The sequence below is a fragment of the Chiloscyllium plagiosum genome, chromosome 33 (assembly GCF_004010195.1).
Source record: "Chiloscyllium plagiosum isolate BGI_BamShark_2017 chromosome 33, ASM401019v2, whole genome shotgun sequence".
Lineage (NCBI taxonomy): Eukaryota > Metazoa > Chordata > Chondrichthyes > Orectolobiformes > Hemiscylliidae > Chiloscyllium > Chiloscyllium plagiosum.
This window is the reverse complement of record NC_057742.1, coordinates 7,372,114-7,398,127: the sequence shown is the minus strand read 5'-3', so window position 1 is coordinate 7,398,127 and position 26,014 is coordinate 7,372,114. Positions and strand designations below refer to the sequence as shown.

General features: G+C 44.1%; 1 protein-coding gene and 5 non-coding genes across 7 annotated transcripts; 5 read left to right on the top strand and 1 right to left on the bottom strand.

Moving 5' to 3' along the window:
• The first annotated feature begins 35 nt into the window (after positions 1-35).
• Positions 36-108, top strand: trnac-gca. Its single transcript has one exon. It is a non-coding gene; the product is annotated as a tRNA-Cys (tRNA).
• A 467-nt stretch (positions 109-575) lies between these two features.
• On the top strand, positions 576-647 carry trnac-gca. Its single transcript has one exon. It is a non-coding gene; the product is annotated as a tRNA-Cys (tRNA).
• Positions 648-2,366: 1,719 nt separating this feature from the next.
• On the top strand, positions 2,367-2,438 carry trnac-gca. The gene has a single exon. It is a non-coding gene; the product is annotated as a tRNA-Cys (tRNA).
• Positions 2,439-4,012: 1,574 nt separating this feature from the next.
• trnac-gca lies at positions 4,013-4,084 on the top strand. Its single transcript has one exon. It is a non-coding gene; the product is annotated as a tRNA-Cys (tRNA).
• Positions 4,085-5,525: 1,441 nt separating this feature from the next.
• On the top strand, positions 5,526-5,597 carry trnac-gca. Its single transcript has one exon. It is a non-coding gene; the product is annotated as a tRNA-Cys (tRNA).
• Positions 5,598-10,896: 5,299 nt separating this feature from the next.
• swi5 (SWI5 homologous recombination repair protein) lies at positions 10,897-25,706 on the bottom strand. Of its 2 annotated transcripts, none has more exons than XM_043674844.1 (5): positions 25,441-25,706; positions 19,369-19,417; positions 17,929-18,041; positions 14,390-14,484; positions 10,897-11,894 (listed from the first exon to the last, which is right to left on the bottom strand). In XM_043674844.1, exons 1-5 carry the CDS (start codon positions 25,575-25,577, stop codon positions 11,833-11,835), a joined length of 456 nt encoding a protein of 151 aa, XP_043530779.1. In that variant the 5' UTR covers positions 25,578-25,706; the 3' UTR covers positions 10,897-11,832. The 2 variants fall into 2 exon arrangements, with proteins under 2 accessions (XP_043530779.1, XP_043530778.1); XM_043674843.1 differs by having other exon boundaries at positions 10,897-11,897; positions 25,441-25,621.
• Between the last annotated feature and the right edge of the window lie 308 nt (positions 25,707-26,014).

Below are 26,014 nucleotides of genomic sequence, written 5' to 3'. Positions count from 1 at the left end.
CGGAAAGTGTAAACATGCAACGCAGTACAGCGGGTGGGGGTGTAGCTCAGTGGTAGAGCATTTGACTGCAGATCAAGAGGTTCCCCAGTTCAAATCTGGGTGCCCCCTTTATACAAGCAATTTCACTGCACTTGAGCAGTTTTTCAAGTTGCTTCCGTAGCCCATTCTGCACAGGGCAGACTTAGGACGGGGTATTTTGTTACCACAGCAAGGTTCCTTCTGTGATGAACAGCTGAAGGACACGAAGATCTGTGTTGCATCGTGAGATGTTGCAAAACATGCACTGCAGTGCCGAACCGAGAACTTGAAAGCATTGCATGTGCATTCGGTCAGCGCCGATGCAACCTGTGAGGGCACCTGCGCAATATTTTACGTCCATCTAAACTCTGCCACTCAGCCATTTCCATTGCCGATGCAAATGCTATTGAAGTCAGACGGTAAATTTGGAGTTACATTCCACATACAAAACATCTCTGCTGCAGGTAAACTGATGAAAGGCGCAGACAAGAGAGTTGTTTTAGAGAATTGTCACTGTATTATGCGGAAACTGTAAACATGCATCGTAGCTTTCTCATGGGGGTGTAGCTCAGTGGTAGAGCATTTGACTGCAGGTCAAGAGGTCCCCAGTTCAAATCTGGGTGCCCCCTTTATACAAGCAATTTCCCTGTACCTGAGCAGTTTTTCAAGTAACTTCCGTTACCCATTCTGCACAGTGCAGACTTAGGAAGGGGTGTTTTGTTACCACAGCAAGGTTCCTTCTGTGGTGAACAGCTGAAGGACACGAAGATCCATGTTGCATTGTGAGATGTTGCAAAATACGCTCTGCAGTGCCGAAACGAGAGCTTGAAAGCATTGCATGTGCATTCGTTCACCGCCGATGCAATCTATGAGGGCATCTGCGCAATATCTTACGTCCATTTCAACTCTGCCACTCAGCCATTTTCATTGCCGATGCAAATGCTATTGAAGTCAGACAGTCATTTTGGAGTTACGTTCCACATGCAAAACATCTCTGCTGCACGTAAACTGTTGAAAGGCAAAGACAAGAGAGTTGTTTTAGACAATTGTCACTGTATCATGCGGAAAGTGTAAACATGCACAGCAGCTTTCTCAGGGGAGTGTAGCTCAGTGGTTGAGCATTTGACTGCAGATCAAGAGGTCCCCAGTTCAAATCTGAATGCCCCCTTTATACAAGCAATTTCCCTGCACTTGATCAGATTTTCAAGTAACTTCCGTTACCCATTCTGCACAGGGCACACTTCGGAAGGGGCGTTTTGTTACCACAGCAAGGTTCCTTCTGTGATGAACAGCTGAAGGACACGAAGATCCATGTTGCATCGTGAGATGTTGCAAAATAGGCACTGCAGTGCCAAAACGAGAGCTTGAAAGCATTGCATGTGCATTCGGTCAGCGCCGATGCAACCTGTGAGGGCATCTGCGCAATATCTTACGTCCATCTAAACTCTGCAACTCAGCCATATCCATTGCCGATGCAAATGCTATTGAAGTCAGACGGTCAATTTGGAGTTACATTCCACATACAAAACATCTCTGCTGCACGTAAACTGTTGAAAGGCACAGACAAGAGAGTAAAATATTGCGCAGATGCCCTCACAGGTTGCATCGGCGCTGACCGAATGCACATGCAATGCTTTCAAGCTCTCGTTTTGGCACTGCAGTGCATGTTTTGCAACATCTCACGATGCAACATGGATCTTCGTGTCCTTCAGCTGTTCATCACAGAAGGAACCTTGCTGTGGTAACAAAACGCCCCGTCCGAAGTGTGCAGAATGGGTAACGGAAGTTACTTGAAAAACTGATCAAGTGCTCAGTGTAGCTCAGTGGTAGAGCAATTGACTGCAGATCAAGAGGTTCCCCAGTTTAAATCTGGGTGCCCCCTTTATACAAGCAATATCCCTGCACTTGAGCAGTTTTCAAGTAACTTCCGTTACCCATTCTGCACAAGGCAGATTTAGGACGGGGTGTTTTGTTACCACAGCAAGGTTCCTTCTGTGATGAACAGCTGAAGGACACGAAGATCCATGTTGCATCGTGAGATGTTGCAAAATACGCACTGCAGTGCCGAAACGAGAGCTTGAAAGCATTGCATGTGCATCCGGTCAGCGCCGATGCAACCTGTGAGGGCATCTGCGCAATATCTTACGTCCATCTAAACTCTGCAACTCAGCCATATCCATTGCCGATGCAAATGCTATTGAAGTCAGACGGTCAATTTGGAGTTACATTCCACATACAAAACATCTCTGCTGCACGTAAACTGTTGAAAGGCACAGACAAGAGAGTTGTTTTTGAGAATTGTCACTGTACAATGCGGAAAGCTTAAACATGCACCGCAGCTTCCTCTTGGGGGTGTAGCTCAGTGGTAGAGCATTTGACTGCAGATCAAGAGGTCACCAGTTCGAATCTGGGTGCCCCCTTTATACAAGCAACTTCTCTGCACTTGATCAGTTTTTCAAGTTGCTTCCGTAACCCATTCTGCACTGGGCAGACTTAGGAAGGAGTGTTTTGTTACCACAGCAAGGTTCCTTCTGTGATGAACAGCTGAAGGACACGAAGATCCATGTTGCATTGTGAGATGTTGCAAAATACGCACTGCAGTGCCGAAACGAGAGCATGAAAGCATTGCATGTGCATTCGTTCAGCGCCGATGCAATCTATGAGGGCATCTGCGCAATATCTTACGTCCATCTAAACTCTGCCACTCAGCCATTTCCATTGCCGATGCAAATGCTATTGAAGTCAGACAGTCATTTTGGAGTTACGTTCCACATGCAAAACATCTCTGCTGCACGTAAACTGTTGAAAGGCGCAGATAAGAGAGTTGTTTTAGACAATTGTCACTGTATTATGCGGAAAGTGTAAACATGCAACGCAGCATAGCGGGTGGGGGTGTAGCTCAGTGGTATAGCATTTGACTGCAGATCAAGAGGTACCCAGTTCAAATCTAGGTGCCCCCTTTGTACAAGCAATGTCCCTGTACCTGGACTGTTTTCAAGTAAATTCCGTTACCCATTCTGCACAGGGCACACTGAGGAAGGCGTCTTTCGTTACCACAGCAAGGTTCCTTCTGTGATGAACAGCTGAAGGACACGAAGATCCATGTTGCATCGTGAGATGTTGCAAAATACGCACTGCAGTGCCGAAACGAGAGCTTGAAAGCGTTGCATGTGCATTTGTTCCGCGCCGATGCAACCTGTGAGGGCATCTGCGCAATATCTTACGTCCATCTAAACTCTGCCACTCAGCCATTTCCATTGCCGATGCAAATGCTATTGAAGTCAGACAGTCATTTTGGAGTTACGTTCCACATGCAAAACATCTCTGCTGCACGTAAACTGTTGAAAGGTGCAGACAAGAGAGTTGTTTTTGAGAATTGTCACTGTATAATGCGGAAAGCTTAAACATGCACCACAGCTTTCTCTGGGGGGTGTAGCTCAGTGGTAGAGCATTTGACTGCAGATCAAGAGGTACCCCTTTATACAAGCAATATCCCTGCACTTGAGCAGTTTTTCAAATAACTTCCGTTACCCATTCTGCACTGGTCAGACTTAGGAAGGAGTGTTTTGTTGCCACAGCAAGGTTCCTTCTGTGATGGGAAAGTGAGGTCTGCAGATGCTGGACATCAGAGCTGAAAATATGTTGCTGGAAAAGCGCAGCAGGTCAGGCAGCATCCAGGGAACAGGAGAATCGACGTTTCGGGCATAAGCCCTTCTTCAGGAATGATCCTGAAGAAGGGCTTATGAAAAAAGCCTCATTCCTGAAAAAGGGCTTATCTGCGCAATATCTTACGTCCATCTAAACTCTGCCACTCAGCCATTTCCATTGCCGATGCAAATGCTATTGAAGTCAGACAGTCATTTTGGAGTTACGTTCCACATGCAAAACATCTCTGCTGCACGTAAACTGTTGAAAGGCACAGAGAAGAGAGTTGTTTTAGACAATTGTCACTGTATTATGCAGAAAGTGAAAACATGCACCATAGCTTTCTCATGGGGGTGTAACTCAGTGGTAGAGCATTTGACTGCAGATCAAGAGGTCCCCAGTTCAAATCTGGGTGCCCCCTTTATACAAGCAATTTCCCTGCAGTTGAGCAGTTTTTCAAGTAACTTCCGTTACCCATTCTGCACAAGGCACACTTCGGAAGGTGCGTTTTGTTACCTGATCCTGAAGAAGGGCTTATGAAAAAAGCCTCATTCCTGAAGAAGGGCTTATGCCTGAAACGTCTTACGTCCATCTAAACTCTGCAACTCAGCCATATCCATTGCCGATGCAAATGCTATTGAAGTCAGACAGTCATTTTGGAGTTACGTTCCACATGCAAAACATCTCTGCTGCACGTAAACTGTTGAAAGGCGCAGACAAGAGAGTTGTTTTAGACAATTGTCACTGTATTATGCGGAAAGTGTAAACATGCAACGCAGCATAGCGGGTGGGGGGGTAGCTCAGTGGTAGAGCATTTGACTGCAGATCAAGAGGTCCCCAGTCCAAATCCAGATGCCCCCTTTATACAAGCAATTTCCCTGCACTTGAGCAGTTTTCAAGTAACTTCCGTTACCCATTCTGCACAGGGCAGATTTAGGACGGGGCGTTTTGTTACCACAGCAAGGTTCCTTCTGTGATGAACAGCTGAAGGACACGAAGATCCATGTTGCATCGTGAGATGTTGCAAAATACGCACTGCAGTGCCAAAACGAGAGTTTGAAAGCATTGCATGTGCATTCGGTCTGCGCCGATGCAAACAGTGAGGGCATCTGCGCAATATCTTACGTCCATCTAAACTCTGCCTCTCAGCCATTTCCATTGCCGATGCAAATGCTATTGAAGTCAGACAGTCATTTTGGAGTTACGTTCCACATGCAAAACATCTCTGCTGCACGTAAACTGTTGAAAGGCACAGACAAGAGAGTTGTTTTAGACAATTGTCACTGTATTATGCAGAAAGTGAAAACATGCACCACAGCTTTCTCATGGGGGTGTAACTCAGTGGTAGAGCATTTGACTGCAGATCAAGAGGTTCCCCAGTTCAAATCTGAATGCCCCCTTTATACAAGCAATTTCCCTGCACTTGGTCAGTTTTTCAAGTAACTTCCGTTACCCATTAAGGGCACACTTCGGAAGGGGCGTTTTGTTACCACAGCAAGGTTCCTTCTGTGATGAACAGGTGAAGGACACGAAGATCCGTGTTGCATCGTGAGATGTTGCAAAACACGCACTGCAGTGCCGAAACGAGAGTTTGAAAGCATTGCATGTGCATTCGTTCTGCGCCGATGCAAACAGTGAGGGCATCTGCGCAATATCTTACGTCCATCTAAACTCTGCAACTCAGCCATATCCATTGCCGATGCAAATGCTATTGAAGTCAGACGGTCAATTTGGAGTTACATTCCACATACAAAACATCTCTGCTGCACGTAAACTGTTGAAAGGTGCAGACAAGAGAGTTGTTTTAGAGATTTGTCACTGTATAATGCGGAAAGCTTAAACATGCACCACAGCCTTCTCATGGGGGTGTAGCTCAGTGGTAGAGCATTTGACTGCAGATCAAGAGGTCCCCAGTTCAAATCTGGGTTTCCCTTTATACCAACAATTTCCCTGCACTCGAGCAGTTTTCAAGTAACTTCCGTTACCCATTCTGCACAGGGCAGACTTAGGACGGGGCGTTTTGTTACCACAGCATGGTTCCTTATGTGATGAACAGCTGAAGGACACGAAGATCCATGTTGCACCGTGAGATGATGCAAAATACGCACTGCAGTGCCGAAACGAGAGCTTGAAAGCATTGCATGTGCATTCGGTCAGCGCCGATGCAATCTATGAGGGCATCTGCGCAATATCTTACGTCCATCTAAACTCTGCCACTCAGCCATTTCCATTGCCGATGCAAATGCTATTTGAAGTCAGACAGTCATTTTGGAGTTACGTTCCACATACAAAACATCTCTGCTGCACGTAAACTGTTGAAAGGCGCAGACAAGAGAGTTGTTTTAATCAATCGTTACTGTGGTATGCCGAACATTTAAACAGGCAGCCTTCCTTTCATGTGACTTAGTCGTTGTGTATTTGACTGCATGTCACGAAGCTTCGCAGTTTAAATTCTGCGTGTTCCGTTTGTACAGACAAGTATGCTGCAATTAATCTGTTTTTCCATTTGCTTCATCTCCCACTCCTAAATTCACCAGGACTGAATGTGATCTGTATAGTAACCTGTGTTTCAACATTCTTAAATCATACTGGGTGCACGTCATGCTGGATTGCACCTGTTGATGGAGGGGCAGTGTGGCCTTTCCCTCTGTAGCTTTGCTTTTAGCAGCTGAACAGCTCAAAATTCAGTGCCAAGAGGATATGATGATGCAGCAATGAAACTCAGGAAGGGAGAGCATTCAGCATTGACCAGGTGCAGCGCCGCGTGCGAGCATTTGAGTGCAGATCAAGTGTTCTTAGTTCAAATCTTGGTGACCCATTGGAATGTGGAAAATTGTCCACCCAGGTCCTGTATGCAAATACTCTGACCACTCCAACCCAGTCAGTTGCTGCTCAGTCATTCTACTCTCAATCATCTGAGCGGCACAGCGGCTCAGTGGTCAGCACTGCAGCCTCATAGTGCAATGACGTAGGTTCATTTCTCACCTCGGCAACTGTCTGTGTGGAGTTTGCACATTCTCCGAGTGTCTGCATGGGGCTTTCTCCGGGTGGTCTGGTTTCCTCCCACAATCCTAAGATGTGCAAGTCGGGTGATTTGGCCATGCTAAATTGCCTGTACTGCTGGGTGGGTGGGTTTCTCGTCGGTGTGGCCTAAAGGCCTGTTTCCACACTGTAGGTAATCTAATCTAATCAGTGATGTGTTGGGAGAGGTCAGTGACAGTGATATCAAGTAACATCTACTTTGCAATAACCTGCTCAGTGATGCTCTGTATGCAACCTGCCAGGTCCTGCTCCGTTGAATTGCAGAGGTGAGGTGAGAATAACACCAAGGCTGATTTGACCAACAAATTGTATCAAGGAGCTGTGGCAAATCAGGAGCAAAACTTTCCACTGGTTTGTGTCATACCTGACACAGAGTAGGATAGTTGTGGTTGTTGGAGGTCCGACATCTCTGCAGGAGTTCCTCAGGAGAGTGCCCTAGCTCCAACCATCTTTAGCTTCTTCATCAATGAATTCCCCTCCATCACAAGGTCAGAAAGAGATGACGGCCCATGATCGCACAACGTTCAGCATCTTGCACAATTCCTCAGAAACTCAAGCAGTCCATATCCAATCTCAACCCGACATGGAGAACATGCAGGTTGGGCTGAGAAGTGAAAGTCACATTTCCCCCTCACACCTGCCAGGTATTGACCATTACCAACAAGAGAAAAACTAACCGTTGCCCTCAATATTCTCTGGCACTTTCACCACTGACACCCCCACTATCAATATCCTGGGCGGTTACCATTGACTTAACAAACAGGTCAGAAGCCAAGAATCCTGCAGCGTTTAACTTGATTCTTGACTTTCTGAAGCCTATCCACCAACTGCAAGGCACAAGTCACGAGTGTGATGGAATTCTTCTGACTCACCTGGATGAGTGCAGCTCCAACAACACTCAAGAACATTGACATCACCCAGGACAAAGCAGCCCACTACACATCCACTCCCTCCACTATAGACATTCAGTACAGACTGCTGCTACTATTGCATAACTCACTCAAGGCTCCTTACACAGCATGTTCCAAATCCACGACCACTACCATCTAGAAGGACAAGGGCAGCAGATACATAGGAACACCACCACATACAAGTTCCCCTCCACCAATCACCATCCTGACTTAGAAATACATTGTTGTTCCTTCACTGTCCCTCAGTCAAAATCCTGGAACTTCCCCCTTCAGGCATTCTGGGTCTACTTACACAAATTGACTGTATTAGTTCAAGAAGGCTGTTCACCGTCACCTTCTCAAGGACAATAAATCTTGGACCAGCCAGCAGCTCCCATGAATGAATCAAAAAAAACACACCTTGAACTCTGGTTGGCAAATACTCTGGGCCCTGACGACTTTCTAGCAATAGTGCTGAAGACTTGTCATTAGCCAGTCTCCTTCCTACAGCATCTACCTGAGGGAATCAGTCAGTTTAAATGGCTGGTTTGTAGTAAAGAGTGATGCCAACTGACATGGGTTCAATTCCTACACTGGCTGAGGTTATAATGAAGGACTCTCCTTCTCAACCTCTCTCCCAACCATCTCCAGATGACTCACTCACTCTCTCTAATGAGTGAGCAGTTGTATGGTCTAGTAAGACTATGGTTACTTTATCTGATATTATGGAAAATGGCTCAGGTCCTGTGAACAAACAAATCCAACCTGGCCAGTTACTACCCAATCAATGTGCTCTTGATCATTAGTAAAGCGATGAAAGGGATCATTAAGAGTGCTACCTTGTAGCAATTCCAGAGAAAAGAGAGATGAATAATAAATGATGTGCATGTCCCATGAAAACCTTTCAACAAAGGTTCTAAGCTCTCTGAATATCACCCACAGAGTTGACATTTGGTAAAGCAGAAAATTAAAGTCAACACCAACTGCATTCACTGCATGTTGTGCAAAAGAATGCATTAAGTCTACATCAACCACAATTGAATGAGGAAAGGTCACCAGACCCAAAACGTTAACTTTGATTTTCTCTCCACAGATGCTGCCTGACCTACTGAGTTGTCCCAGCAATTTCTGTTTTTGTTTCTGATTTACAGCATCTGCAATTCTTTCGGTTTTTAACAAATGAACTGAGAGCAGGTTTAATGTTAGGGAGAATAGCACAGGTAAAAAGCATCAAATTTGTTTCAGTGTAGGTTTTTTAGATTACTTATAGTGTGGAAACAGGCCCTTCAGCCCAACAAGTCCACACCGACCCACCAAAGCTCAACCCACCCATACCCCTAACCTAACACTACGGGCATTTAGCATGGCCAATTCACCTGACCTGCATATCTTTGGACTGTGGGAGGAAACTGGAGCACCCGGAGGAAACCCACGCAGACACGGGGAGAATGTGCAAACTCCACACAGACAGTCGCCTGAGGCGGGAATTGAACCCGGGTCTCTGGCACTGTGAGGCAGCAGTGCTAACCACTGTGCCACCCATACTGCGACAGCAAGTGTAGTGAGAGAGCAATGGATTTGGTTGGAGGGAATCGGTTTTCTGAACCTTCACATATTTAAAAAGAGAAGGGTAAAGCTCCCTCTGCTGGGGATTATTGATACTCCATGTTCAGATAATGGATGGTCACTAGCATGAGTCAGAGAGTCATAGAGATGTACAGCACAGAAACACACCCTTCAGCCCAAATACTCCATGCCGATCAGATATCCCATCCTAATGTAGTCACACTTGCCAACACCCAATTCATATCCCTCCAAACCCTTCCTATTCATATATCCATCCAGATGCCTTTTAAATGCTGTAATTGTACCAGCCTCCACCACTTCCTCTGGCAGCTCATTCCACACACGCACCACCCTCTGTGTGAAAAAGTTGCCCCTTAGGTCTCTTTTATATCTTTCCCCTCTCACTCTAAATGTATGCCCTCTAGTTCTAGACTCCCCCAACCCAGGGAAAAGACCTTTACCCTATCCATGCCCCTCATGATGTTACAAACCTTATAACATCACCCCTCAGCCTTCAATGCTCCAGGGAAATCAGCCTCTCCTTATAGCTCAAATCCTCCAACCCTGGTAGCATCCTTGCAAATCTTTTCTGAACCCTTTCAAGTTTCACAACATCCTTCTGATAGGAAGGAGACCACGAACTGCACGCAATGTTCCAACAGTGGCCTAACCAATGTCCAGTACAGCCACATGACCTCCCAACTTCTGTGCTCAATACTCTGACCAATAAAGGAAAGCATACCAAAACACCACCTTCACTATCCTATCTACCTGCAACTCTATTTTCAAGGAGCTATGAACTCCGATATGACATTGTATTCATTTTGGAAATATTTGATTAAAGATTTTTCCATATTTAGGCTGCCAGAAAATTGAGTTTTGTTTAGTATAGAGATTTTCCATCTGTTAATGGGGTCTCTGGCTCACATACCACAAAGTGATTTTTTTGATTAGATTAGATTAGACTCCCTACAGTGTGGAAACAGGCCCTTCAGCCTAACAAGTTTAGATTTGATTAGATTAGATTACAGTGTGGAAACAGGCCCTTCGGCCCAACAAGTCCACACTGACCCGCCGAAGCGCAACCCACCCATACCCCTACATTTACCCCTTACCTAACACTACGGGCAATTTAGCATGGCCAATTCACCTGACCTGCACATCTTTGGACTGTGGGAGGAAACCGGAGCACCCGGAGGAAACCCACGCAGACACGGGGAGAATGTGCAAACTCCACACAGTCAGTCGCCTGAGGCGGGAATTGAACCCGGGTCTCAGGTGCTGTGAGGCAGCAGTGCTAACCACTGTGCCACCGTGCTGCCCAGAGGGTCCACCGACCCTCTGAAGAGTAACCCACCCAGAGCCATTCCCCTACATTTATCCTCAACTAATGCACCCAACATTATGGGCAATTTAACATGGCCAATTCATCTAACCTACACATCTTTGGATTGTGGGAGCAAACTGGAGTACCTGGAGGAATCCCACACAGACACGGGGAGAATGTGCAAACTCCACACAGACAGTCACCTGAGGTGGGAATTGAACCCAGGTACCTAGTGCTGTGAGGCAGCAGTGCTAACAACTGAGCCACCGTGCTGCTCTATTTTCTCAATAGATTGTCCCTCATCATCCATTCTCAATATAGGCAGCTTGACAACACACTGGAAAGAAGAAATTAATGATCATTAGTCAACTCTCAGATGATCAATGAATCAAGCCACAAAGAACAAGGCACTGAACAAATTCTTTTTATTAAATGTAGAGGATCAAAACTGACCAACAAACAACAATTACAAAATAAAGTCCCAGAGATTGGCACAATGTAGTCCTGATGACCTCTTAAGGATTAAACCTCTAATTAAGATTTCTTTAACAATAATGAATCAGTAACTCCCACACAGAGGACAAGTGATGGTTGTTGGGGAAATCAGTCAGTCAGTCTCCAGCCTGTGTGTGGCAAAGGTAATTGAGCAGGGTGACTGCTCCTGATCACAGTCCTCCTGCTGCAGGAGTGACCTGTTCAGAGTCTGGTCAAAACTGGACTCAACTGAGATGCCCGAATAATAGAACAACCTTCTGACATTCACTGTCCACACACCAGGAAAACAGAAACCATCACCTCTGTTGGCAGGAGGTAGATATGCAAACCTTTAAGTATGAATCACATTTTTCACTTTTCACCTGTTTCTCAAACATTGGGCTGAGGATTCACTGGAGAATCTGCAGGTGGTCAAACTGGAGGTAATTTCTCAGTAAACTGGCTGAAATCTAATGCCAATCCTTCCCACTCAGAACAGCTGGGACTCAGTGGAAAGCATTGAACAGAGAGGGGATTTCCCTAATTACTCAACAAGGAATACCTTGTACAACAAAACACAAATAAAGAGGCTTGGGATATCAGAGCTGAACAGTGAAGATAAACACTGGAGGTGCCATTGTAACAAGTCCATAAACTCAACTACCAGAACATCCATCAGCAATGCTACTTGAAATCTACTGGGTTTTTAAACTGGGTTGCACCATCTGACACTGCACCTGACTTCAACACCAAGTATTCCAGTGGCTTTTGCTCATGGATCATAATCCTCTCTGTCTTCTTTGTTGGTGAAATCAATGTGAAGACCCAAATTATGACAGATAACAATCCACATCCTCCTCTTCTTGTAGTCTAGTCTTCCAAATCCAGTCCAAACTCACTGTACAGCTCTCTGGTGGTCACCCCTCTGATGACTGCTGGAATGAATCATAGAAAGCTGTTATTACAGTGTTGGCGTTCAGGCATATTGAAGAGAAGGTTTCATCCACTGTAACACTTCTATTGTGTTAACTCACTTTCATTGCCTGTACAGTATTTACATTTAAAAAGTAGCACATGCCACTTTTCTTTACAGGTTCTCCTTGAATGTGCTTATTCTGGAAATTCTGGGAAGTAGGATCATTCTTATTATAAACTTTATAGACTCCTGCCTCAACTACATACCATCCTGCAATTAGACAGAATCTATAAAATAATAAAATATCCCAGCATTGTCTAACAATGTTTGATGCTGGAGTACCTAAATAAATAATAGAGTAGATTTTACACAATGTATTAAAGGAGATAAGGCAGGTAAAGGAACAGAGGCTTAGGCACAGCCACAAATAGTGAAGGAATTAAAAACTGGCACTTACACTAGAAATCAGCCCTCAGAGGGCTATCAGGCTAAAGATGTTAGAGAACCATTGAATCCCTACAGTATGGAAGCAGGCCATTCGGCCCTCTGAAGAGTATTCCACAACCCCCCTTACCCTATCCCTGCCTTGCCCATAGCCAATCCACCTGACCTGCACACCTTTAGACCGTTGAAACCGAGGAAACCGCAGCACCCAGAGGAAACCCACAGGGACACGGGGAGAATATCTGTGCGGAGTTTGCACGGTTGCCCGAAGACGGAATTGAACCTTTCGTCCTGTAAAAAGAGAATTATGGAGGAATGGTCCTTGGTATAAGTTAGGAGGTTGGCAGCAGAGTTTTGGGAGAGTTTAAGCTTGTGGAAGGTAGAAGCTGGGAGAATGGAGTTGCATTGCAATAGTCAGGTCTAAAGATAAGAAAGGCACAAATGAAGGGTTCACAGCATCATATGAATTAAAGCTGGCAACTCCAATGTTAGATTAGATTAGATTAGATTACTTACAGTGTGGAAACAGGCCCTTCGGCCCAACAAGTCCACACCGCCCCGCCGAAGCGCAACCCACCCATACCCCTACATTTACCCCTTACCTAACACTATGGGCAATTTAGTATGGCCAATTCACCTGACCTACACATCTTTGGACTGTGGGAGGAAACCGGAGCATCCGGAGGAAACCCACACAGACACGGGGAGAACGTGCAAACTCCACACAGTCAGTCGCCTGAGGCGGGAATTGAACCCGGGTCTCTGGCGCTAACCACTGTGCCACCGTGCCGCCCACGGTGGCCCATGTTATGGAGTCGGAAGGGGTAGGCTTGGCAATGCAGCAGATCCATGGCTGAAAACTCACCCAAAGGTCATGTTGGATGCCAACGTCCCAAACAGTCTGACCCAGTCTAAGGAAGTGCCCAGGGAGAAGGTGAGAGTTGTGGACAAGGGAATGAAGTTTGTTGAGGAAATCATGATTAGATTAGGTGCATTGATCCCTCCTGTAACTCTCAACAAAGCACTGTGATCCTCATCAGCAGCTGAATGACATTCTTCCATTTTCCCACATCAGGCAATACTGAGGCCTTTTCAAGCGAGATTCACTGTCAAAGTCATTATGTGCAAGCAAACCATCAGAATTGGATCTTCCATCTCAGTGGTTTCTTAAACTCAGCAAATTGCACTGATCTCAAAATCTAGGCAGCCATTCCAACTGCATTCCCATTCAGGCAGAGCTGCAGGGACAGAAGTGTCAATTTTTAGACCGAACGCTCACTCAGGCATGTGGACAGTGAATGAATTCACCTGAAACCTTTAACTCACTGTAGAAAGGAAACTTACTCACTTTGTGTGTGATCCCAATTTGGAAAATGAATACAGAAAATTTTGTCATAAACTAACTGGAAAATCTTGCAAAGAGAAAACAGAGTTAACATTTCGAGTCCAGTGACTAGTCTTCAGAATGACTCGAAACATTACTTTCTCTCTCCACAAATGCTGCCAGACCTGCTGACTTTCTCTAGCAATTTCTATTTTTGCTTGTTTCAGATCTCCAGCATCCACAGTTCATTGTTTTATTAGTCTGGAATATCTTACTTATAGATTCTAAGTTAACAGAATTCATAATACACAATTTAAGCAATATCTTATCTTTCTAAAGAAGAAAATATTCAACATAAATATTGAAAATATTGTCACTGTGACTACATCATTGAATAAATGACTGAGAGAATGAAAAACAAACTCCTGAAAGTGAGTCAGTCTTGAAAATAGCTCATAAACAACACTGGAATAACAAAGTAACAAATCACACAAGGAGCAGCACTCTGAAAGCTGGTGCTTCTAATTAAACCTGTTGGACTATAACCTGGTGTTATGTGATTTGTTACTTTGTACACCCCAGTCCAACACCGGCATCACCAAATCATGACTGGAATAACAATGTTATTTTGGCACTGGATGACACCTGATTGGCTGTGGTCCACTTTGGAAGGACCTGGGGATACGAGAAGTGCTATAAAAATGCAAGTCTTTTCCTTTTAGTCGTAGTTAAGGTGTTCTTACCCAGTTTTCCCAACAGTAACTGGCCCACGTCCTTGATGTCATTGTACTCATGGAGCTGATCAATGTGCTGGTCCAGCTCTTTCAGAGTGTACCCTCTGTAGGAAGAGAACAGCAGAATTAATCTACTTACTCAACCCTTTGCAAGCACTGATGTAGGATTGTTCTCCTCTGTAACACATGATGTATTTAATAAACACTGTTACGCCAAGAGGTTTGTAACTAAACAGTTCACAATCGGCCCCCTTTAACTCAGTAGGTGAATGGGACATCAGGAAGAACAGAAACATAGAATCTGAAAGTACAGAAAGAACATTCAGTCCATCTGCATGTGATAGCTCTTTGAAAGAGCTATCCAGTTAGTCAGACAACTCCCCTTTTCTTTCCCTATCACCCTGCAAATGTAGAGCTAATTTGCTTTAGAAATTTGATACTGAATCTGATTTGACTCTATTTTCAGGCAATGCCTTATTTGAGAACATCATAACCCAATTCACCAGCTGTAGCTATGTCTCCAGCCTGGGTTGGATATCAATGGACACCTTTAACATACAGCATGGATGCAGAATTTATGACATTAACTATGAAGTTAATCTAATAATTATTAGTAACATTCAGTCACTTGTATACATGAATGATGGTCACAATAATTTTAAATGGTACAATAAAGGAAAAGTCATTTATGGCAAACAAAGATTTTATGACAAATAGTAATTACAAACATTAATCAACATTAAATACACTGCAAAGGACAACATTATGGACCTGACTTGTCAGGTATATTTGTGTGCATGAATTTAATTGCGGACCTCAAGAGCAACGGTTTGCAAAGTTGTTGGACCTTTTTAAAAATTGGTTAGTAATCCCCGATTTTCCACCGTACCTCAATAAAACTCGGCACGGTGGCTCAGTGGTTAGCACTAATGCCTCACAACGCGAGGGGCCCAGGTTCGATTTCAACGTCGGGCCACTGTGTGTGTGGAGTTTGCACATTCTCCCCATGTCTGCACAGGTTTCCTCCGGGTGCTCCAGTTTCCTCCCACAGTCCAAAGATGTGCAGGTTAGGTGAATTGGCCATAATGTTCAAGAATGTGTAGATTAGATGTATTAGTCAGGGGTAAATATAGAGGAATGGGTCTGGGTGGGTTACTCTTCGGAGGGTCGGTGTGGGCTTGTTGGGCCGAAGGGCCGTTTCTGCACTGTAGGGATTTTATTCTATTCTAGAACTCAGTATGGAAAAGTATATTTTAATAATTTAAAAAAGGCACTTACTTAAAAAGGGAACACTTTGCAGATGTAGCCACAGAGAAACTGGGATGGATAAGCTTCCAATCTGTTTGAGGTGGTGTTGCTTGTGTCATAGAGTCAGACAGTATGGAAACAGACCCTTTAGTCCAACTAGTCTACACCGACCATGTTCCCAAATTAAACTAGTTCTGCATTTGGCCCATATCCCTCCAAACCCTTCCTATCCATGTACCTGTCCAAATGACTTTTAAATGTTGTAACTACCTGTTTCTGCCACTGCCTCTGGCAGTTCATTCCACACATGAACCACTGTGCCCTCATGTCCTTTTAAAAATTTCTCCTCTCACCTTAAAAATAAGCCCAATTCTGAATTCCCCCACCTTAGGGAAAAGAACTTTGCTATTCACTTGATCTATGTTCTTCATGATTTTATACACCTTCAGTGAAAACAGTCCCAGCCTAGTTTGTATAACTCAACCCCTCCATTAATGGCAACATCCTGGTAAACCTTTTCTGAACCTTCTCCAATTTCATAATATCTTTCCAATGGCAGGACAACCAGAACTGGACACAGTAATCCAGAAGAGGCCTCACCAATGTCCTGTACAACCTCAACATAACACCCCAATTCCTATATTCAAAGGTCTGAGCAATGAAGACAAGCATGTTAAATGCCTTTTCAACCACCCTGTTTACCTGCAACACAGATTTCAAAGAATTATGTACCTGAGCCCCTAGGTCTCTCTGTTCTACAACACTAACCAGGATGCTAATGTTAATTGTACAAGTCCTACCTTTGTTTTCCCAAAATGCAATAGCTCGCATTTATCCAAATTAAGCTCCATCTGCCACTCCTCAGTTCCTTGAGACAACTGAATTAAGAGTACAAAAAGATCTCGACAATCTTCTTCATTGTCCACTATGCCACCAATTTTGGTTCCACAAACTTACTAACCATGCTTTCTATATTCTCAACCAAATCATTTACACAAATGACAAACAAACGTGGACCTATTATGGATCCCTGTAGAACACCATTGGTCACAGGCCCCCAGACCAAAACACTACCCTCCACTACTAGCCTTTGTCTCCTACTGTCAAACCAATTTTGATCCACTTGGCAAGTTCCCCCTGATTCTCATGTGATCTAACTTTAGTAATTAGTCTACCACGTGGAACCTTGTTAAAGTCTTTACTGAAGTCCACGTAAACAATGTCTACCGCTTTGCCCTCGTCAATCTTTGTGGAAGGAAATTTGCTCAGAACACTAGCGTAACATGTAATAATCACAAAACACCCAAAACAAATCAGCTGTTGATCTCAGCGTTATTTAGATTAGATTAGATTAGATTACTTACAGTACAGCATTACTTACGTTATGCTGATAATCAACACCACGCCAAATTAATCCAGGGCAAGACTTCCATTTGAAACACCTGCCCCTTAATTCTAACTTTTCCAGCCTAGACTACATGCTCAAATCCTGGAGCAGGGACTGAACTTCTGACTCAGACACCAGAGTGAGCAGTTGATGGCAATTTGAAACTCATTCTCAAAGTATTCCTCACGCAGATTCACATTCAAGTACAATTCCACATTCAGTTCATCACCTTGAGCTAATCTGCCCAAATATCCATTCGATCACACAGGAGCCAAGGGTATTATATTCCCACCTGAACCTGCCACCATCCAATGTCTATAATCAGGCAAAGATTCATTCAGGAGCAGAACACCGGCTGATTCACCCCTTCCCAATAACTACTAGCGTCGAGAGTGTGGTGCTGGATAAGCACAGCATGTCAGGCAGCATCGACAAGCAGGAGAATCGACATTTCAGGCTTTGATTTTCCTGCTCCTCGGATGCTGCCAGACCTGCTGTGCCTTTCCAGTGCCACACTCTCGACTCTGATCTCCAGCATCTACTCTCCTCACTTTCTCCAAGAATTACTAGCATTAAGATCCAGAGTAAAGCTGCCCACTGCCCCTCAGACAACATGAAAACCTTCTGGTCAGCAAGGATCAGACCTGCACTGGGCAGTGTCCTCACTCCCTAAAGTCAAACAAATAAAACTTTTCACAGATCACATGTCAGTCCAAGCAGGTCACATTCACTGCCCTGATTCCAACTCTAAAAGAGATATGTCAGTGATGTACAATATATCGTAAAATACAAACGTATGTTTGATTATTAATGGCAATCCTTCACATAATTTTGAGGTAGAATGTGAATTTATTAAGGATTCAATTGATTCGATGCCAAACCCGTTTGCAATAAATGCAAATAACCCACTTACTCTGAGAGTAGTTCTGCAATCTGATGATCAAGATCATCACATTTCTTCCTCAGATTTTCCACTTGAAGTTGAAGACCAGCAGAGTCAAGCTCAGGGTCCAGGGAGGTCTTTAGCTGAAGGAGAAGTCAGTGTGAGTATATAAGCACACTATCTCAATGGCGAGAGACTACAGAGCTCAGGTACATGGGGATTTGGATGCCCTAGAGCAGGAATCGCAAAAGTTAAGTTTGAGGTACAATTAAGAAAGCTCATGGAACATTACTGATTATTCAGAGGGGAACTGAATATAACTGGAGAGGTTATGCTTCAGTGATACAGACTGAAAATGATGTCTGGAGTACTGTGCTTCCTGAAACTGCCTGCTATTTTTAAAACAAAAAGATTTATTCACGGAACGTGAATGTTACTAGCTCGGCCAGAATTGATTGCCCATCCCTAAAAGCTCTCAAGGTGCCGTTGGAGAGCTGCCTTCTTAAAATGCTTCATGTTAGGGTGTAGGTTCACCCACACAGCTGTTAGGAAGAGATTTACAGCATCTTGATTCAGTGACAGTGAAGGTACTGCAATATGTTTCAAGTCAGGATGGGAAGTAGTTTGGAGGGGCACTTTGAGGTGATGGTGTTCCCATGCTACCTTTGTCGATTGAGGTGGCAGACCTGAAAGCTGCTGTCAAATGATATTTGGCAAGTTACTGCTCAGCATTTTGCAGATGACACAAACTGTTGCCACTGCGCACTAGTTGTGAAAGGAGCGAAACGTTGAAGGTGTTGGATTGGGGAGCCAACCAAGTGGATGGCTCAGCAGTGATCACTGCTGCCTCACTGTGCCAGGGACCTGGGTTCGATTCCAGCCTTAGAAGTCTGCCTGTGGAATGTGCATGTTCTCCCAGCATTTGGGTGGGATGTTCTTCAGAGGGTCAGTACAGGCTCGATGGGCTGAATGGCATCTATCTGCACTGGAGGGATTCAATGAAGCAGGCTGCTTTGTCCTAGATGCTGTCGAGCCATGGATGTCAATGGAGCGGCACCCATTGGGGCAGTCAGGAAATATGCTATCACATTGCTGATTTCTGCCTTGCAGATGATAGTTAGAAATTAAGCAGATTCTCACTTGGTTAAAAGATCCCTTTACAAACAGATTATTAATAACAAATTTCCCATTTAATTTATAATATTATATAATACTCACCGCATGTTAACAGTATCTTAATGCTTTCTAAAAAAATACGCAGTATTGACTTACAGATTACATTACAGATATAGCAATCTTTACCCTATTGCTCGCTGCATCCTCCCCTCCTAGGCAAGACAGCTCCACTCAATTTGCATCAAGTCCATCCATTATCATCCATAAGGCCAGCCCTGCATGGTGGCAATCATTGGCACATCCCCATTCCTTAAACAAAAAACTCCAATACAGGGCATGTTTAAAATGTCTTACCGGTGATTTAAAGCTTGCGTTTAATTTTCTGGATGGTCCAAGTGGGGTCCTGTGAATATAAAGGCAAGACTTGAGAGGGGAGAAACCTGGCTAAATACTTGAACTTTGTCCATCAAGCACATGTTTTCTATTTATTTCTTCACGGGATGAGGATTTTGTTTGCTAGTCCAGCATTTACTGCCCACCTCTAACAACCCTCTACACTTTCAAAAGTGAATGTACATTTGGAAGGCTCATCTATTCCCAAAGACTTCCATGCACCAAAATTTCCAACTCCTCCTCAGAAGATTAAAGGCTGCAGCCCATAGTATTCTACTTGGATACCCATTTATACCTGATCATCACTTGCTTCGTGAGAATAACTTCCTGATTTGTCATAGAGTCAGATAGTCTATAGCATTCAAACAGACCCTTTGGTCCAACCAGTTCACTCTGAACATAATCCTAAATTAAACTAGTCCCACCTGCCCGCTCCTGGTCCATATCCTTCCAAATGTTTCCTATTCATGTGCTTATCTTAAGGTCTTTTAAATACTGTAATTGTACACACGTCCATCACTTCCCCAGGAAGTTTATTCCACACGCAAACCATCCTGTGTGAAACATTTGACTCTCATGTTCACCTTAAAAATGTCCCATCCTAGAGGAGGGACGCCTACCAGTAACTCTATCTACACCCATCATTATTTTACAAACTTTATCAGGTTGCCTCTCAACTTCCTACGCACCAGTGGAAAAGCTCTCAGCCTTTCTTTATAACTGAAACCTTCCATACCTCGCAACGTCCTGGTAAATCTCTTCTGAACTCTGTCCAGCTTAATAATATAACTGGGTGACCAGAATTGGACACAGTGCTCCAGAACGGGCCTCACCAACATCCTGCACAACCTCAACACAACTCCTTACCTGGTTTGTTCTCCCTTCTATTACTGAAATAATTTAGAGATTGTAGATGCTCAGGATTTGCAGTTTCTACACTATTTACTATAATGGATACAGCCAGGAAATATCAGCCCTTAATAATTTAATTCCGAAGCTTTTTGATTGTCTTTCTAATAACTCTATTCGCTGTTGCAGGTAACAGGATAATTTAGGATGAATGGAGTCATCCTGCTCATCTTATTCCTTCTCGCCACAATGTGGAGGTGCTGGTGTTGGACCGAGTTGGACAAAGTTAAAAGTCACACAACACCAGGTTATATTCAAACAGGTTTATTTGGTAGCACTAGCTTTCAGAGGTAGCTGTGGAGCAGGATCATAGGAGACAGAAATTATAGCAAACGATCTTAGTGTCATACAATTAATACTTAACTACAATCTAGGTTTGTTCAATATGTCTCAGCTGTTGTATGACATTATGATCTTTTGCTATTTGTTTCTGTCTTTTGATGAAGGAGCAGGACTCCGAAAGCTAGTGCTTCCAATAAACCTGTTGAACTATAACCTTGCAGGGTGTGATTTCTCACTTAGTCCACCCCAACCCAACACTAGCTCCTTCACATCAAGGCTATCAACGACACCACCAAATGCCAGTTTAAAGTGGAGAGGATCCAAGAAGATTATGCATATCTTTTTCCCACTAGCTACCTGTTGAAGGAGCAGCAGTCTGAAAGCTTGTACTTCGGAATAAACCTGTTGGACTATAACCTGGTATTGTGTGATATTTACCTTCTAGCAACAGCTATAGTCTGTCCAATGCAGCTTCATGTACTGTCTTAAATTACTCTAGAGTTTGTACCTACTTTCCAATCTGTACAGGCGTCCATCCCACATGCTGGTTATTCTGTGTGAAAAGGAGCATTTTTTGTTACGAGTCCTAAATTTACATTCTTCTTGCTCGAATCTGAGGCAACTTGTTTTATTCGTTCAATTTAATTTAATCTAGATTTTCCACGTTATTATTTCCATAGCATGGAAATCTCGATCAAATTTGTTATCCCACACAATTCTAAGTATCTTCTGATTGACCTGTTCAGAGGTATTATTGCACACTGACGTCGGTGGTGGGCAAGTTGTTGGAGGGAGTCCTGAGGGACAGGATGTACATATATTTGGAAAGACAGGGACTGCTTAGGGCTAGTCAACATGGCTTTGTGCATGGGAAATCATGTCTCACAAACTTGATTGAGTTTTTTGAAGTAGTATCAAAGGGATTGATGAGGGCAGAGCAGTAGATGTAATCTATAAGGATTTCAGTAAGGCATTTGACAAGGGTCCCCAGGTTAGATCTCATGGAATACAGGGAGAACTAGCCATTTGTACACAGAACTGGCTCAAAGGTAGAAGACCGAGGGTGGTGGTGGAGGGTTGTTTTTCAGACTGGAGGCCTGTGACCAGTGGAGTGCCACAAGGAGCGTTACTGGGTCCACTACTTTTCATCATTTATATAAATGATTTGGATGTAAGCATAAGAGGTATAGTCAGTAAGTTTGCAAATGACACCAAAATCGGAGGTATAGTAGACAGTGAAGGAGGTTACCTCAGAGTACAATGGGATCTTGATCAGATGGGCTAATGAACTGAGAAGTGGCAGATGGAGTTTAGTTTAGATAAATGAGAGGTGCTGCATTTTGGGAAAGCAAATCAGGGCAGGACTTATACACTTAATGGTAAGGTCCTAGGGAATGTTGCTGATTCATAGTTCCTTGAAAGTGGAGTCACAGGTAGATAGGATAATGAAAAAGGCATTTGGTATGCTTTCTTTTATTGGTCAGAGTATTGAGTCAGGAGTTGGGAGTAAATGTTGCGGCTGGATATTGGTTAGGCCACTTTTGGAATATTGCGCACAATTCTGGTCTCCTTCCTATCGGAAGCATGTTGTGAAGCTTGAAATGGTTCAGAAAAAATTTACATGGATGTTGTCAGGGTTGGAGGATTTGAGCTATGGGGAGAGGTTGAATATGCTAGGGCTGTTTTCCCTCGAGCATCGGACACTGATGGGTGACCACATAGTGGTTTATAAAATCATGAGGGTCATGGATCGGGTAAATAGACAAGGTCTTTTCCCTTGGGTAGGGGAGTCCAGAACTAGAGGGCATAGGTTTAGGGTGAGAGGGGAAAGATATAAAAGAGACCTTACGGGCAATTTGTTCACGTAGAGGATGGTGCGTGGGTGGATTGGGCTGCCAGGGGAACTGGAGGAGGCTGGTACAATTGCAACGTTTGAAAGAAATCCGGACGGGTATATGAATAGGAAGGGTTTGGAGGGATATGGGCCAGGAGGTTGGGATATCTAGTCGGCATGGACAAGGGGGACTGAAAGGTCTGTTTCCGTGCTGTACATCTCTATGATTCTATGACCTCTGGAGCAGGTGGAACCTGGCCTTCTGGCTTAGAGGTAGGACACAACCAAAGCACTCCCACCACTATCATTCAGGTGCCAGAGAAAACTCAGGCCACCTGCCTTAATGATTATACTAGTTCCACCTGCCTGTTCCTGGACCATATCCCTACAAACATTTCCTACTCATGTACTTATCCAACTGCCCAGTGCCTCTGACAACCAACATTATGAAGTGCTTCAAGGAGGTTAATAATGGCACACATCATTGCCAGCCTTCCAGATCGTCTTGATCTGCTACAATTTGTCCACCATTACAGTAGGTCCAAAGCAGACACAATCTCCTTGGCCATACACTCATCCCTGGAACATCTGGATAACAAGGGCACCTATATCAGACTCCTGCTTATTGACTTCAGCTCTACTTTCAACACCATAATTTGAATTAAATTCATCTCCAAACTCCGAGACCTAGGAGTCTGCTCCCCCTCTTCAACTGGATCCTTGATTTCTTGACCTGCAGACCACGATCAGTAAGGATAGGTGACAAAACCTCCTCCATAATAATTCTCAACACTGGTGCCCAGCAAGGCTGCAAACTCAGCCCCTTACTATACTCCTTTCACACTCACAACTGTGTGGCCATATTCAGCTTTAACTCCATTTACAAATTTGCTGATGACACCACTCTAATGGATCACATCTGAAACAACTAGACACAGTAGAGGAAATAGTTAGACTGCCTAGGGGCATGGTGTAAAGACAACTATCACTCTTTCAATGACAGCAAAATGAAGAAGCCTGTCATTGACTTGAGGACGCAGATGGAGGAACATTCCTGTCTGTATCAATGGTGCTGAGGTGGAGGTGGTCGATAGCTTCAGGTTCCTGGGAGTAAATATCACCAACAATCCATCTGGGTCCACCCACGTCGATGCTATAGTCATGAAAGCACACCAACGCGTCTACTTCCTCAGAAATTTCCACAATGACACTTACCAAGTTTCATAGATGCAAAATAGAAAGCATTCTATCCAGATGCATTACAGCTTGGCATGACAACTGCTCTGCCCAAGACTGCCAGAAATAACAGAGAATTATGAATGCAGCCCAGTCCATCACAAAGACCAATCTTCCATCCATTGACTCTGTCACCACTTCCATTGCCCTGGGAAAGCAGCCAACATAATCAGACTACTCCCACCCTGGTTATATTCTCTTTATAGAATCCCTAAAGTGTGGAAACAGGCCATTTTGGCCCAACAGGTCCACAATGACCCTCCAAAGAGTATCCCATCCAGACCCATTCCCCCACCATATTACTCTACCTTTCCCCCTGACTAATGCACGTAACCTGCACATCCCTGAACACTATGGGCAATGTATGGCCAATTCACTTAACTTCATCATTGGATCGTGGGAGGAAACCCATGCAGACGTGGGGAGAATGTGCAAACTCCACACAGACAGTCGCCCAAGGCTGGAATTGAGCAGGGGGCCTGGTGCTGTGAGATAGCAATGCTAACCACTGAGCCACCGTGCTGTCAGTCAGAAGATACAAAAGTTTGAAAATACGTACCAACAGATTAAAGAACAGCTTCTTTTCCACTGTTAACAGACTTATAAACTGACCTCCCATACATTACAATTGATCTGTCTCTGTAGCTGTAACTTTACATTCTGCATTTGGTTCAATTACCCTGATGTACTTAAGCAAGGTAAGATTTGTCTAGTTAGTATGCAAAACGACACATTTCACTATATCTCAGTACGTGACAATAATAAAGCAAATCACCCACCCAATTCTACAAGGTTTTCTCTCACATAACTCCTTTCAGGGACACAGAACTTGAATTTTCCCAGTGTTCCCTTCCAACAAACATCCAATACTAGAGATCACTTTGATGACACTTTCTTGCACAGGTTCCAATTCTAAAATGCCTTTCCTGACTTAACTGAGATGAAACAGAAGTTCTAACCTGGCTAGAATTCAGTGCAGTTTCATCATGACTTTGATTCACTCCTGTGTCTTTCAACAATACATCATTCACCTTGTTTGGTCACTGTCCTTCACTGGCTGGACGTAAAATGCTAAACTTCATTCATCATAGCTCTTTCAACAATCAGCATAATATTTCTTACTAACACCACCCAAAGCTTTACAAAATAACTGATTAATACATCACTTGCTCTACAAGGAACCTGCTCTACAAGGAACCTGCTTTTATAGTAATACCTTAACTATTAGATTTTGGCGAATATTATACATATACAATTACAATGTTTAAAAGACAAATAAGTACATGAATAGGACAGATTCAAAGGGTTATGGGCCAAACACTGGTAGGTGGGACGAGTTTAGTTTGAGAACATACTCAGCATGGCCCAGTTAGACTGAAGGGTCTGTTTCAGTGCTGTCTGAGTCTGTGACTGTGACTGACTGATCATGATGACATTTTGCAACTTGCTATGGTGGCGTGATCCAATGTTCGGAACCTGAAAAGAAAACAAATTGCAAGAAAAACACACACACAGAGCATGTTAGGCAGTAAGCGTGAGGGGGGAAAACAAACTTTCTGATATTCCCGTTGCAAGAATGCGCATTTTTGTCCACACTGAAATATTAACTTATTTGGCAATCAAAAATACCTCATTAGATTTAACGTCACGAATCAATGAATTACCAATTTTACATCATCAATTCTCAAATTATTTGACTGATTGCAATCTATCTTCACCATCAACCTTCCCCCTCCCCACACTCTCTCTTCCAAGCCCAGGGGCTGACAGACCTCCTGAAGGAGCGACCCGACGTCCCTCCGCCTTCTCTGCTACTAGGGGTCCGGGTACAGAGGGGCTGCCCCGGTGTTGGGAGCCCAGACTGAGGGGAACAAGCTCCCGCACCTCCCCGCTCCCTCTCCGCAGCCATCGGCACACGCAGCTTCCGCACACGTGGCTACAAACAGCCAATCCCCGCACCCTCGGATTCGCTACTTTTGGTGTTTCATTTTCCTTGAATGACTTGGATTCAAATTTTGGATCAGTGGTGCTGGAAGAGCACAGCAATTCAGGCAGCATCCGAGGACAGGCAAAATCGACATTTCGGGCAAAAGCCCTTCATCAGGAATAAAGGCTGAGAGCCTGAAGCGTGGAGACTCCCTGAGATTCTTGTAGAGAGGGGAGGAAAACTTCTTCAAGGCAGGCATCCTTGCAAGAGGATTCGCAGTAGGGTTAAAATCAACGAGGTAAAAACAATGACTGCAGATGCTGGAAACCAGATTCTGGATCAGTGGTGCTGGAAGAGCACAGCAATTCAGGCAGCATCCGAGGACAGGCAAAATCGACGTTTCGGGCAAAAGCCCTACA

What these genes read in the sequence shown, in the direction of transcription:
- swi5 (XM_043674843.1), bottom strand. Translation starts at nt 25,577, where the DNA reads ATGGCTGCGGAGAGGGAGCGGGGAGGTGCGGGAGCTTGTTCCCCTCAG. An exon ending in ATTGCAGAACTACTCTCAGA is followed by an intron (nt 14,485 to 17,928) that starts GTAAGTGGGTTA and finishes CTCTTCCTACAG; the next exon opens with AGGGTACACTCTGAAAGAGC. An exon ending in GTTACTGTTGGGAAAACTGG is followed by an intron (nt 11,898 to 14,389) that starts GTAAGAACACCT and finishes GATTCATTCCAG; the next exon opens with CAGTCATCAGAGGGGTGACC.